Consider the following 15396-nt stretch of genomic DNA (forward strand, 5'->3'; position numbering starts at 1 on the left):
CTAGCTGATCCTAAGTCAAGCTTGGAACCTTGAAGAACTTCCTCATTAAAAATCTCACCAAGGAAAACCCTTTAGGACAAAACCTTGATGAGAGAAAAAGAGTAAAGTCTCCAAGGCCTAGGGATTAGCCAGTGAGTCTTTGTGCCTTACCAACAATGTAAGGGACACAAAGACTCTGGATCATGGCCCTCATGTGATGCAAGATAGAACCCACTCCTCTTGCTCATCATCAACACTTCTTGTACTCTTCTTTAGACAGATCTTGGTCTCTCCCCCTTTCTCACAACCTTCTCGTTGTGATCTAGTGCTCGGACTACCATATCTTCCTTGATAGATACAAGCTGAGTCTTGGCTGCTTCTTCATCATGAGTCACCCCCATGTTACTGAAACCTTCATGACAGGATGCTTCAGACTGTAGTACCAATCACCTCACTCTAGAGGCCGCATTGGTGATTGCTTCTTCATCCTTCATTATGCTTCATAACTGATCTGCTCCTCTTCTTGAATAACCACCAAGTACTCTCAGATCATGTAAGCTTCAACAAAGGCTACAAAGGAGTATCTCAAGGCAAGCTTTGAGATTAAAGACTTGGGGGAAATGAAGTATTTTCTTGGGATTGAGATATGCAGATCGAAGGAAGGATTGTTTATGTCCCAAAGGAAGTATGTGATTGATCTCTTGAAGGGAGCAGATGCCTATGGAGGAAAGACAGCCAAGATGCCAATGGAGGATGGTTACAAGGTTCCACGTGAGGGGGAGATTGAGGATAGCAATCCGTTCCATGATCCTAAGCTATATAGGAAGCTAGTGGGGAAGTTGATTTATCTTACCATTACTAGACCTGATGTGTGTTTTGCGGTGAATCAAGTCAGTCAACACATGCAAGTTCCTAAGGAGCACCATTGGCGGATGGTGGAAAGGATCTTGATGTATCTGAATGGAACTACTGGTCTTGGAGTATGGATGGGATGTAACAAGAGTACTGAGGTTGTAGGCTACTGTGATGCAGATTGGGCTGGAGACCGAGCAGACAGAAGATCAACCACAGGCTATTGTACATTCATTGGTGGTAACTTAGTCACTTGGAAGAGTAAGAAACAGAAGGTAGTGTCACTATTTGACAGTATGCACTAACCTTAATCAGTTTCAATTCATGAATGCAACAATACAATCCATCACACATTCATTTATAACTTAGGTTAAGCATTACTATCATCACTTAACATCAGAAAATGCATTACTTTCAATCTGTTTTCAGTTCATGAGCTTCAAACAATACCATTTCACATTTAGCAAACTCATTACTTAACAGGAGCAAGCATTTTACTCTTTAAACACTAAACAAGCCTTTAAAGCATCCTGGGACAGATTCAACTAATTATATTTAGCAATCACACATTATCCTCAGGTTTTTCAATCAATACACATCACAATAACCAGGCAACTACACAGCACAAGCTCAATATCAAGAAGGTTTTAAAGAATCGCTTACACAAGGAACCAGGTTGGTTCCTTAAGTCTCCAAAGGCAATCTGGCCATGATATGGTTGGATTCAAGAGTCTAGGTCGTCACCCAACTCCTTCTCCTTCAGTCCATGGCCTCCTTCTTATTTCTCTCACCCAAAGACCCCACCTATACATCAAACCGGCTTCATCTTAGCTTCATCTCTCTTGTATCCGGATGTGATAAGCTCTTGGACAAGGAGCTTTGGCTTGAGGTTCATGACGCCTCTCCATCCTCCTCTGCTTCCAAAGAGACACTCTCCATCAGGTAAAGACAGGCACGATTGAGAGATAAGGAGAACACTCCACGCTTCAAGCTTCTTTCTTCTTCAAGAGCAGAACTCGGCTGGTAATGTTTTCAAGGGTTTGATTTGAGCTGAGATGAGAGCTGTGGATTTGCGGGAGCTCAGCTCAGGTTCTGATGAACCTGGCTCTGATACCATGTGATATTTTCAGAGCCCTGGCTATGTATGTGTATGAAAACACCATTAAAGGCAAAGATAAGGTCTTGAACTAGTTGAATAAGAGTTCTGATAAAACTAGTATGAACTTGAATCAGAAACAAAGAGACTTTGAGAGATTAAGAGATTAGAGACTAAGAAAGGGGTAGATTAAGGGAATCTGATCAAGAACACACTTTTATAATTATGAAGGAGATGGGGAAATCCCCCGTACTCACTTAAAGCATTACAAAATGCCAACATGAGCTTATATATGCTCTTCACATTTGCAATCTCATAACCTATATCTAATGGTTATAATTAACTGAAGTAAATGGATGGATCAGATGGAGAGTTGAGCTGGTCATTGTCTCTCATTGGCTGTGCTCTTGCTGCTGTATGATTGGCTGATTTGAATCTGGTCAAGGTGGAGACTGGCACCTGATTGGTTGCTGTGAGGTTCCCTTGAATCTTCCCATATATCAGACCAGATACATGGTCCCCTTTACTTCTTTTCACAGCCAAAAGCCAGCCTTTTTCAGCCTGTCTTTGGCGCCAGCTCCATTTCTTATCCACACAGCATCTTCTTGATTCTTCTTTGATTCCATACAGACCAGACCATGATTCTAAGTCCCTAACATTGCACAAAGCCTTCATGACACATTCTGATCATTCCCGGACGTGTGGCTTGCGCCCTATTCTTGCACCAACTTCATATCTTCTTAAATGTTCAAGTTATGCATTCTTGGGTTGACCTGGTCCGTACGGATCCGTACGGTCCGTACACGTCCGTACCAAATCCGTACGGCCTCGCTCTAAGTTTTCACACTTGACCAAACTCCTCCATACTTCTCTTTTGACTCCATTTCTTTTCTTCAAGTTAACACTCCTCTATTTGAACCCTAAACCTAACAGGTGGATCTATTCAAACATGAAGTTTGTTACAGAAATCATAGATGAATAGATATAAAACTGTAATAGAATAGATATAAAAACCAAAGTAGTTCCAGGAGGATCCTGAAGGAGTTACTCCCTTCTCTCCTAACCTAAGAGAAACAATAGAATAGAAAGCTTTGATAGCCAATGTCGTGCGATGATTTTTGGGGGCTCAAGGCAAATTTTAAAAATAATTTTTTACAATATGTAATAAAAAAATATATATTTTTTTAATTTGTAATTTAAAAATAAAGGTTAAAATGATAAGTAGAAAACTAGTATTTTTAGAGAAAGTTAAAATAATGGTAGATAAAGTATAGAACATTTTGTCGTTTAAAAAATGATGATAGATAAAAAATATGTTTGTTAAAATGAATTATTTATTTTTTCTATAAACTATTTCATCAAACTATCATAATATATAAATAAAAATACAAATTGCTAACTTTTGGTAAGGAAAAAATTGGATTATAATAAGTAACAAAAGAAAAGCGAAAATCAGAACTGCGAGTTATACCATGTCAGTTCTTCAATTAGTTCTTTGCATTTTAGTTATAACACATCTTGAAATTTATTAGAATAAAAACATTCATCGAAAACAAAAATCAAATTCAGAATCATGTGAAAATCTACCTAAAACTATACATTTCGCTCTACAGACTAATTTTATGAAATTAGGGGCCCTAAAAATTACACATTTTGTGGGGTCCTAAGGGAGAAGTCTTATCAAAACCATGGTAAGCACGCCTCTGTTGATAGCATAGCCGTCAACAATGGCTTATAAATAACATAAATAGGGTTTCAAGTCGTCCAGAGGCATCTTGGTATTTTGTGGTTGCTTCTGGGCTTAAGTCGGTCTTTAAATATACTTGGCCCGCATTCTGGCATCACCGTCAATCGACACCAAGGGTGCACCGTCGATCGACAGTCCTTCATCTCCTCGACAGCTTCCACTCGCGAGGGAGACTGACCACTCTTCAGTACAACGGGCATAACTTCTGCAATAGGATGTTGATTGACCTCAAACCGGTGGGATTGGAAAGCTAACTCAAAGCTATATCTTGTGTCAAAACATGGGCTCAATCTAACGGTGTGAAGGTCTCCATCTATAGCTAAACATCTAACGCGTCTGTGCAGCTCTGCACTCAAAAGGCTCCAAAAGACACCAAAATCACCACATTCCTCCAAATCGTCCCTGAACCTGTAAATACTCTAAACAGAATCTATATCGTAGTAAATATATATTAAAATACTTATAAACCATGGCTAAAAGTGGGTAAAATCCATGGTCTCAGTACATTCCTACCAAAATCCCAAGTCCATTATAAAATTTTTCGATTCGGCCATACCTTAATTTTCCAAAACATTTGGGTTTGTATCTTTTTTGTTCTCCTCCTCTGTTTTCCTCTTTTTCTCCTCATGTTTCTCCACTCCCCTTATAAAATTAAACAAATCGGTTATTTTTGGGTTTTTTGCATTTCTCCACTCCCCTTATAAAATTAAAAAAAATGTTCTAATGCCGTGTTTAGGCATTAGAACATTTTGCGGTTTAATTTTTTGATCACGGTCTTCCGATCCAAGTTTCGGTTTTGTCCTCACTGTACGGTTGATTTTACGAAAATGATTAAGTACATTTCGTATTTCATCAAAAATTGATTAAGCGTTTAAGAATAGTCAGTTTGATTAAGCGTCTAAGTACATTTCATATTTCATCAAAGAATAATACGACTATAGAATAATTGTAAATTTAGTAAAATTTATATATATAGTGCTTCCAATATTAAAATTCACTTTGATTTGAAGAAGTGTATTTCTGAGATTATGATATACCATGGATTTTACCCACTTTTAGCCATGGTATATAGGTGTTTTTAAATACATTATAGTTGTTTTGGAGTCTTTTTAGTATGTTATCAGGTTTTGGAGTGATTTGGAGGAAAGTAGTGATTTTGGTGCATTTTGGATATAGAATGATAAAGGCTCGTAGCTAACCATCGAACAGTCCAGCGGTCGATGATTGAAGGCGATAATTGATTGACACACACTCTGTATTGTCGATCGACAGCAAAGCGTGCAGAGGCCAGATTTGGTTCTAGCCAACTTTAAGCTCAAGTCCCACAAGAATTGCCAGATTACCCCTGACGAGTTTTAACGTAATATTTATGTGCTCTGCCATTGTTCTAGGAAAGACACGCTTTCTACACTTTCATACTTTCTACACTTTCATACTTTCATACAGCAAAATACTTAGAGTCTTAGGTTTGGAGAGAAGATCCAAGAACTCCTTCAGAGATTTGTGATTGGAACTCCAAGTTTTTCTATTATATTCTATTATGCAGTTTTCTTACTTCTTTGTTATGAATTGATTAACTATGTCTGAATAGTTCTCTTTGTTAGATTTAGGGTATGGGAGATTAGCCCAAAATATAGAATTGCTAAGTATTAGGATATCCATCAATTAAATTGTTCTTAATGCATGTGTTCTAGAATAGCTAATTAGGACCTTGCCTATAGATATTAGGGCGCAAGCAGAAACTTGGTTCTATGTCTGAATTAGTTTAGATTGTGCTATGATTGCTATAAATAAGCGGAAGCTGATTTAGTTAAACCTAGTAAACACGTCAAACCCGTGCGAAAAGCTTCCTAGAAGGTTCATCGATCAACAACTCAGTAGTTGCATCAATCGAGAGGCTGAAAGGTGTATCGATCGACAATCCTTAGGTGGTATCGATCGACACTTACTAAGACCAACAAGCGACAGCTGAGGTCTTATATCCGGCAATAGATAGTCTAAAAATATGGAAGTTGATCGACTATTTTTAGTGTTTGAGTTCTAGAATATACAATATATGCTTAGTATCTATATCTCTATAATCATGATTGTCTAAATAGAAACCCTAAGTCTAACGCCTTTCATATCTTTTTTAAAACTTCAATTAATCACCCGAACAATTACTTGTTTACCACTGCTATTTACATTTAATCATGTTTGCCTAGCTTAACCACATAACTTCTAGATCTTTTTTGTGCCTTAGCTCCCCGTGAATTCGATTCCTAAGTACTGCAACTCGATCTCTTATTTGAGAGAGTACAAATTACTCCTTAGGGTAATTTGAGTGATATCAGGTTATCAGGATCAATCATCAAATAACATATTAGAAATTACCTATTTAAAAATAATTTATATACATAAAACTATATACATTAGAGTAAGCACATAAATCAAAACCAATGCTTTTTGTTTGTTTACAATCATGTTTTTGGTAAATAAATCAAAACAATCATTTTATTTACTTTATATGATATATAATTAAACTTTAGTAATATTGACAGATATATATATATAGTATATTTTAATATAAATAATTATTGTTGACACTTCATACTCATATGATTTATTTAACATTTGTATATTTGTTGTAACAAAAATTTAAACTGTTAAATCGCAAAACTTTTAATGTGACGTTTTTCAATACAAATTTTAAAATTAAAATATTAAGATCTCAATAACTTGTTAATGCAAATTTTGAAATGAATATATTTATATATTTTATATAGTATATATTTCAATTTAAATGATATATATACATATATATATATATAATATTAATATTAATTAATGAGACTTCATTTTCATACGATTTATGATCATTTATATCTTGTTTGAAAAAAAAAGTAAATTAAACAATTGATAACAAAATTTTCAATGTGGGACTTTTACCATTTTTAGTAATTTATAGTTGTTTTAAAAAATTCAAAATATAACATATAAGAAAAATCAAAATTTTTATTATATGCTTAATGTGATTGTTTAATTTCTTTTAATAATATAAAATTAAACAAAAAAAAGATACAAAAGTTGTTATGAAATATGTATTATTCATAATCATTAATTATCATATATATGTTAATCATATTAGATAATTCTGTAACTTTTATTTAAGCAAATAATTGAAAATATTCTTTTGTACACTACTAATCAATTTGATAGTTAGTTTAATAAAAATATAATATATATTTATACGGACCAATTTATTTTTCTAAGGATTCTAAGAATTATCATAATGATGACAAATGGCTACGAAAACATGTCGTAGTGCTCCAGGATTAATATATATAGGATATGATTAACTCATGAAAAAACCAGTGTTTTTAAACCCGGACCGAACCGGTGGTCGGACCGGGTTGAACTATGAACCAAAAATAATCCGGGTTGGGTTAACGCTAAAACCCAACTAAAATTGAACCAGTTAAAAACCCATATCGAACGTCAAAAACCTGGAAACCGGCGATCCAATGTACCGGCCAAACCTCGGTTTGTATATAAGCCAAATTTTTGTTAATGAAACAATTATTTTTTCTTCTTTTTAAGTAAAAATAATATTTATCAAAGGTTAATAAAGTATCGTTTCTCGTCTTTTTCTTTTTTTCGTCTTTACAACTCATAAATTACAAGATTCACAAAGTTTAATATCCACGTCAAGATATTGTTTTTGTCTATTTCTCACTTTGTTTAAATTTTTATTTCATGATCACTTGTTTTGAAGACTTTAAATAATTGAAACATTTACGTTTTTGAAATTTTTATTTCAAAATATAACTCTTACCTAATGTGTATATAATTATTTTAAAGGTGATGAAGATTTAGAGTGATAAGATCCGCGAATAAAGTATAAACGTGTTTTTCATATTGATTTTAGATTTTAGTTGTTATTTTTAAGTTTTTCTGCACATTATGGCTATTTAAAAATTTTATTTGATATGGTTTTTTTTTTAAATATGCATACTATTTATAAAATATCATTAAATTTAGTTTAATCTAAGTAAACCCAACCGAACCCGGTTCAGACCCGGTCGAAAAACAATGACCATTGTAGAACCTAAAATCTACACTGCGAATTTGATAGTGATCGGGAGTTCAATATAGGGAAGAAATAACGTGGGCAACGATATCCTTAGAACACAACGATGTAATCAGGTATGAGTCGACAAGAATGGACTATATTCGCAGGCCGAATATCATAGAGGTATCGGGATTAAGAAGGATCGTGACTGAACTGGGATCGAACTGCCTACGTACCCGTCAAGGGATCAAGTCAAAATGTAGTTTGATTATAATCATCTCGAAAGAGATGTCGGTTTCTTCGGTCATGGGCGAGACCTCGACTTCGTCGGTCTCGAGCTCGATGTTTGCTTCGAGATTTCTTGTCTTGAATAATTAGTAGTTAGTGTACGATTGATAAGTTCTCGAACTGCATATGATCTCTTTAGATCGATCTTGTCGTATGAAGATAGGGTCTATCATTAACATGATACGAGGGTCGCTATCGTCATGGATTCTTGTTTTCACTATTACAAAGATGTGTTTACGTCGTAAGATTATTATTGGGAATCTCATCTCTCTCGTTCTTCTTAAACTATAAAGAAATGGATGACTTGTTTAATCATTAAACAGATATAATGATTCCATCATGTGTTGGTGGAGGAAGATGGCGATCTTGCCGAGACCAAAGTCTCTCCACCTCTTCGTGAGTCTTTATTCTTTTGTTTTCATCCTTTTTGTCTTTGTCTCGTCCAAGGAGAAGATGCCCTCTTCGTTAGATCCAAGGTCTCTTTTATATGAGAGCAAGGTTGTTGCAAGAAGCTAGTAATATGGTTAATAATTTGTTGCACATGCTCCACCTTTCTAGCTACGACTTATTCTTTATTGATTGCTCTCCGATATATAAGGAGAATAATTATCTTGTTCTTTGACTCATTCATACTCAAAGAACCTCGGGCTCTATGGGCCAACTTCGGGTTACGAGTTCTCATAGGCCTGTCTAAGCTCAACTCGAGGCCGTCGTTAGCCGGTTTCTTATCTTTTTGGCGTGAAGGATTTAGTGCTAAATTCTGGTCCAACATTTGTCCCCCCAGTTCTTCAAGTGAGGCGGTGAGGTTGGAGAACGGAGAAGCCTTTTATGAATTGAGACAACATGACTCGCAAAGTCGTTTGCCATTTGATGGCGAGATCATGCAAGAACAATTGCATTGAGTGTTCGATCTTGGCCTGTTTTTCGTGATCAAAATGTGAATTCAATCTCAGCTTATTTCGTGTATTATATCAAGCCTTTTGATGTTCGTTTGATCACTAGGTGATCGATTTCGTTTATGTCTGTGGTTAAGGAAATTGTCAGTTGGAGACGCGCACAGAAGACAAGAATTGGATCGAGCTCGGGGTTTCACAAATATGGGTCGAGCTTGTCAGCGGAGTCGCTTATTTGAAAAGCATAGAGAGTTATTTTGATCTCTCATGGTAGATGGGATTTTGTGATTGAATTTGTTTCTGTTTATCCTTTTTTTGATGTGAGTCTGGTTGCTTATTCCGCGTCAACTCGAGTTTATGTTAATATTTTTGTGTTTGTGTAAAGGTGTTGGATATAATCTCAACGAATCGTTAAGTCAATGCAAATGATTGGCTACACGTAGAGAGTTGAACGTTTACTTTGGTTCGGCTATAGGAGCAATTTATATCGCTCGTCCTCGAGATGCTTTGCGAGATGGAAGCTGATCAGGAATCCAACTCGCGGACCAGTCGTGGCCTAAGGACGCGGTTTATTGATGTTCTTTTTCGATATGGAGGGTGGTTTATGTCGATGAGAGATTGCGTCGTTTGAGACCGTGTGGTATAACTCGCTAAGAGTTTGAGCTTGTTTAAAGTTGAAATAGAGTTTAAGGATATTTCGAGCCAATTGAGACCGAAAAGTGAATCTCAATAGTAGTTCGAGCTACTGGTAGTGTGAGAATAATGTATAAAATATTTTGCGGTTATATAAGTTTATTTATGAAACTTGCGATTTGAAATAGTGATTTGAATTTGATAATATATAAGTTGTAAAAGTGATGCGAGAATCTATTCTCTGATGCAATATATTTATGTGTAAATTGATTAAAGATAATTGTCTACCGACATGGGCGTGTTCTGGTTTTAACTACTGCGAACTAGCGGAGAAGAAATGGTGTTGGATGTTTGATCGGTTTTTCCTTGTGTAGTTGATGAGAAGTTGATGTGGCTGTGAATTATTAGCTTGATATGTGCACAACTTATAGTACGCCGTTGCAGACCATGTCGCGCTTACTGCCTCTTGTGGCTTTGCTTTTGTTTCGAAATATCGTTTAGACAACATGTGATCTTAGAATATTTCTGCGTGGTTTGTCAAAATTTACCGTTTTCCTTAAATGATTCCGTGGTCGGGGCCTTTTAGTGATGCTTTGGATTTTGTTTGTGATTTTCCACGATTCGTTATAGATAAAATCTACTTGCTTCTTCTGCGGAAAGGGATATACTGGCCCTTTAAGTAGTTCGAGATCGTTTGAAGTGAGGCGTTCGATGGCTCTTATCATAATGAAGTGGATGGATTTGTCACTTAAGGAATGTAGAATGTAAGGCTTGAGCTTTCTTTGCACCTCTCCAGGATTTTTGTTTCGATCTGCTTGATATCATGCCTAGTATATCTCTGGAGGCACGATAAGAGCTTGTTCAAAGCTTACTATCGATCTGAGAGTGTAAAGTTTCATTGGCTCCTTGACTTCAGCTCTTTGGGAATTGTGTTGGTCGATATTCTTGAGGAGTCGAACTCGGCCACTGAGCTGCTAAGGTTCCTTGGACATATGACTCATTGTTTTCGTGGAGCAAGATCCAGTTTCGGATCCTCGAGCTTCTGCATCAGAGATCGAACTCGATGCTATTATTGGAAAAGGGCGACTTGTCGATCCTTCATGTTTCACGAGCTCGTTAGAGGTCGAGTCTGTCTATTTTTAACTCGAATGCAAGATCTGTATTTACTTAATGATAGTGGATATGTGTTTCATACTGTTCGTATATGCGTCATTAGGGTTTCGGGAGCTCGATAGCTTGAGGGATTTTTGCGTTGCCTTTGGTCGGTCAAATTGATTGGAGCACGAACTGGTAGGCTTTCGCGTTCGAGCTAGTTGATCCAATCTTTGCCCATTCTATTGAGACTTAGGCTGTGGTGGGTTGATTTGGATCGTGGTGCTGTCGAGATGCTTCTTCGGTCTAGAAATGTACGGATCGTAAAATGGAAAATTCGGGAGTACCTAGAGATTCTCTGTGGCTTGATCGTGTTACGTCGGTGGCATTCAAATAGGACAAGTCGTCGAGATGATATGAATGTAAATAGTGTCTCTCTTTGATCTTTTGTCTTCATAGTGGGGACCTTTGTCTTATTTCGCGACCTCTGTTTGTTGGAAAAGTCTCTCGACTCTTTTCTTTCCATTTAAACAAACCAACGGTTGAAGGGTTGATAATAACCGTTTTTTATTTAATCCTTCGGCGGGATGTTGTCCCCCCAGTTCTTCAAGTGAGGTGACGAAGTTGTAGAACGGAGAAGCATTTAATCATGACTCCGAGCTTCCTTTTCTTTAATGAGAAGTTTTCCTCATTGGTCCTGAGCAAGCCATCGGCTTTGTCGGTTTTGAATGGTACGTCGGTTTTGGTTAACGAGTTCAACATCGTGATCATGATAGAAGAACTTGTACCCTTGTTCATCTATCATAGTTATAATATGATTTCGGCTCTTATTATAATGAATACGGAGATTTTCTTATGTTGTAGGAAGATCGTAACGAAACGGTGTATTATCAACTTGAGATCTTGTTGGGCTATTCGTGATGGGAGAGAGCCGCTTCCATCGAACACATGACTGTATTTGGCTCTCCTTAGCTAACGAGAGTTTCTTGGTCGTCTGTTTATAACGCACATCCACTTCTCGTTTGCTTTTCGTGCGGCGAATATCAATTATTGAATATCTTTTTTCTATAAACAATTAGAATCATTTAACGCCAACAATCTCATGATGATAGGAGTATGGTGATTTTTTAATGTTTTCTCTTGAGCGGTGAGAACTCTTCTTCGTTGGAAGGTGAGAGAGGGGTGCTTGTAGTCATGATTGCCCAACTTGTGAGCTTTCGTTAGGATGTCGAGTGGGTAGGAACCCTGGTTCAAGTCTCTTATGATTCGATTTATAATCATCTCGATTGAGACATCGATTTTGTTGCCTTGAGTCGGAAGCTTTCTTCATCGATCTCGAGCAAGATATTAGCTTCATCGGTCTCGAGCAAGACATCGAGTTCAAGTAAATATCATCATATGAAAACGAGCTCTTACCCTCATTCATTAGTATGAGCAGGTTCATTTTCTTAACTTTCTTATCTTCAACGAATAGAAAAGAACGTATTCTTTGTGAAGAGTAGTAAATAAATGCATCTCGTTTTCTTCTCGTTGAATAATCGAGTGGTGGGGGAAGCGTATAACATAATGTTTCAGTTACGTGGGAATGAAGTAATCATCAAAGTCGTTGCTCTTGCTGAGCGAGGGGAATTCTCTTTAACTCACGAGCTCTTCAGCCTTGGGATGTTGTTTGCGGGAAATCTCTCTCGTCAAACTTATTGTAGTGGTGATCCCATCTCATTGTGATGAATATGACGGGTTTTTTACTTGTTCTTCCTTTTCTTATGAGAGCTCGTGCTCTCGTCTGGCAAGAGGGTGGAGGAAGATTCTTATTCTCAAGGTAATAATATCTAGGGGTGGGCGTTCGGGTACCCATTCGGGTTCGGTTCGGGTCTATTCGGGTTTCGGGTTTTCGGGTTCAAAGATTTCAGCCCCATTCGGGTATTTCTAAATTTCGGTTCGGGTTCGGTTCGGATCTTTGCGGGTTCGGTTCGGGTTCGGATAACCCATTTAAATTATTTTAAAATTTTTAAAATTCATTATATACTTTAAATTTCTCAAAATCTATAAACAAAACAATATATTACATATAAATTTGAATAGCATATGTCAAAGTATCTAAAATTAACATATAAATTGGTTTTGTTTGAATATTTGGATTGAAAATCAATAAGTATTGTTGGTGTTTTGAGTATACTTTAGCTACTTTAGACATGTTACTTTTGACTATTTATATATATTTATAAGTATTTTGGATAAGTTAAAACTATCTTATATATTTTGATGTTCTTAATATATATTAAATCTAAAAATAATTAATATATATAGGTATATAAATCAATTTCGGATATTATCGGGTACCCGAAATACTTCGGTTCGGATCAGGTTCGGTTTCGGTTCTCTAAATACCAAAATTTTGAACCCATTCGGATATTTAATCAATTTCGGTTCGGGTTCGATATTACTTTTTCGGATCGGATTCGGTTCGGTTTTTCGGATCCGGGTTTTTTGCCCAGCCCTAATAATATCATTCTGCTAATAGTTTTCTCCGTTCTTGGTTTTGTGGAGTTGCTTTGTCGGATGAAGGATTATATTATGGCCAAATACGTTACCGTATTTGACTCGTGAAGCGAATGTCGAACATGCTAATGTTCTTTAAGACTCGGCCTCTTCTTCTTTGAAAAGTTCGCGTCTTTGTTCATTATTATAATGAAAATATGATTCGTTTCTCGTTGTAATATGGACACGTTTTTACTTTGTGCATCATGCATAGAATTGAGTGTCTTCCCTTCTCGAATAGTCTGAATCGTTTTGTTGTTAATAATCACATCTAGGCCGACATGGTTTAATAAATGATCGATCGCACCAGGTCGGGAGGATGATTTCATCACTCTTGAGCGAGTCGTTAGTTCAGTCTCGAGCGAAGCGTTTACCTTCATCGGTCTCGAGCAAGATGTCGGCTTTATCAGTTTTGTTGTCTCGAGCGAGACGTTGGTTTCATTGGTCTCGAGCAAGACCGATCGACATGAAACAGCATCGGTGTTGTTTCTCTCGTTGAACCAAAGAAGTCTTTAGGGGCTCGTGCTTCTTCTTTGGGAAGTGGAGAAGTCTTCATAGTGAAAGATGTCTATGGTTTTGGCTCCTTGAGGTCCATGAATTCTCGTTTGTCACCTTTCCATCAAACGGTGGTGAGTATATTCCTTGTTTCCTTGTCGGTGTTTTACTCCAAGAGAGATATGGTGTAATCATCATAAAAAGAGGAAGTCAAAACCAATTCACAGGGCACATAGGACTATCTTTTTTTTTTGGGGGAAGAAGATCCTCATTATCATGAGATCATAATAATATATTTCTGTTTGTTTACAATTCTCTCCATCCTCCAATGAGATGTCTCGTTGAGCTGATTTGATGGAGGAAAGATTCTGGTCTGGTCGAATACGTGACCGTGTCGTGAAGAAAATAACGAGCACTTTAGTTGTCTTTAAGAGCCTGTACTCTTATTCTTTGGAAAGTGGAGAACTTCGGTTTCTAGATGTCTCTTCGATACAGATATCGAGCTCTCGAGGGTCGGTCGTACTTAGTTTATTGTACACATTCCGAAACGTGCTCGAGGTATTGCGTTTTGGCCTCTTTAGATTCTTCTTTGCTTTTGATCATCTATTGATTGAGGATTCCTGCTCGATTCGTGGTAAGGTCTTTTTCTTCGCTTTGTTCTAAGACCATCTTCTGTTGATAATCGCTTTGATGCATCTGTTCGGCTAGCAACCTTTCTCGTGTTGGGCGATCATTTGACTGGACCCGAACTCGGGAGGTCGGGCTATCAGAACTCGTCGTCGGCCTCATGCGGTTTGAGAACGTTATCGGTGAAACTCGGCGAGATGTATTATTTTTATCAGTAATAGACATTCAATTTAGCTGAGGCCGGGATCAAATCTCATGTTCCGTTTCTCGTTTATGATCTAGTAAGATCGATGCCATCGTAATGTGATGGTTATTTTGTTGTGGTATTAGACACCATATGAGATGGATCCATTTTCGTGCTTACAAGCCTTAGATCCTATCAAAGATTTTTTCGTTTCTCTTCCCCACAGTCGGCGCCAAAATGTGGAACCTAAAATCTACACTCACAATTTGATAGTGATCGGGAGTTCAATCGAGGGAAGAAATAACGTGGGCAACGATATCCTTAGAACACAACGATGTAATCAGGTATGAGTCGACAAGAATGGACTATATTCGTAGGTCGAATATCATAGAGATATCGGGATTAAGATGGATCGTGACTGAACTCGGGATCGAGCTGCCTACGTACCCGTCAAGGGATCAAGTCTAAACGTAGTTCGATTATAATCATCTCGAAAGAGATGTCGGTTTCTTCGGTCATGGGCGAGACCTCGACTTCGTTGGTCTCGAGCTTGATGTTTGCTTCGAAATCTCTTGTCTTGAATAATTAGTAGTTAGTGTACGATTGATAAGTTCTCGAGCTGCATATGATCTCTTTAGATCGATCTTGTCGTATGAAGATAAGGTCGATCATTAACATGATACGAGGGTCGCTATCGTCATGGATTCTGGTTTTCACAATTACAAAGATGTGTTTACGTCGTGAGAAGATTATTGGGAATCTCATATCTCTCGTTCTTCTTAAACTATACAAAAATGGATGACTTGTTTAATCATTAAACAGATATAATGATTCCATCATGTGTTGGTGGAGGAAGATGGCTATCTTGCCGAGACCGAAGTCTCTCCACCTCTTCGTGAGTCTTTATTCTTTTGTTTTCAT

At 37.2% G+C, this 15396-nt stretch overlaps 1 protein-coding gene across 1 annotated transcript; it reads left to right on the forward strand.

Annotated features, from left to right (window-relative positions):
• Positions 1-599: 599 nt before the first annotated feature.
• Positions 600-2022, forward strand: LOC106314688 (uncharacterized mitochondrial protein AtMg00810-like). Its single transcript, XM_013752520.1, has 3 exons — positions 600-1106; positions 1694-1773; positions 1962-2022. Exons 1-3 carry the CDS (start codon positions 600-602, stop codon positions 2020-2022), a joined length of 648 nt encoding a protein of 215 aa, XP_013607974.1.
• Positions 2023-15396: the final 13374 nt, after the last annotated feature.

This window comes from Brassica oleracea, chromosome C9, assembly GCF_000695525.1.
Source record: "Brassica oleracea var. oleracea cultivar TO1000 chromosome C9, BOL, whole genome shotgun sequence".
NCBI lineage: Eukaryota > Viridiplantae > Streptophyta > Magnoliopsida > Brassicales > Brassicaceae > Brassica > Brassica oleracea.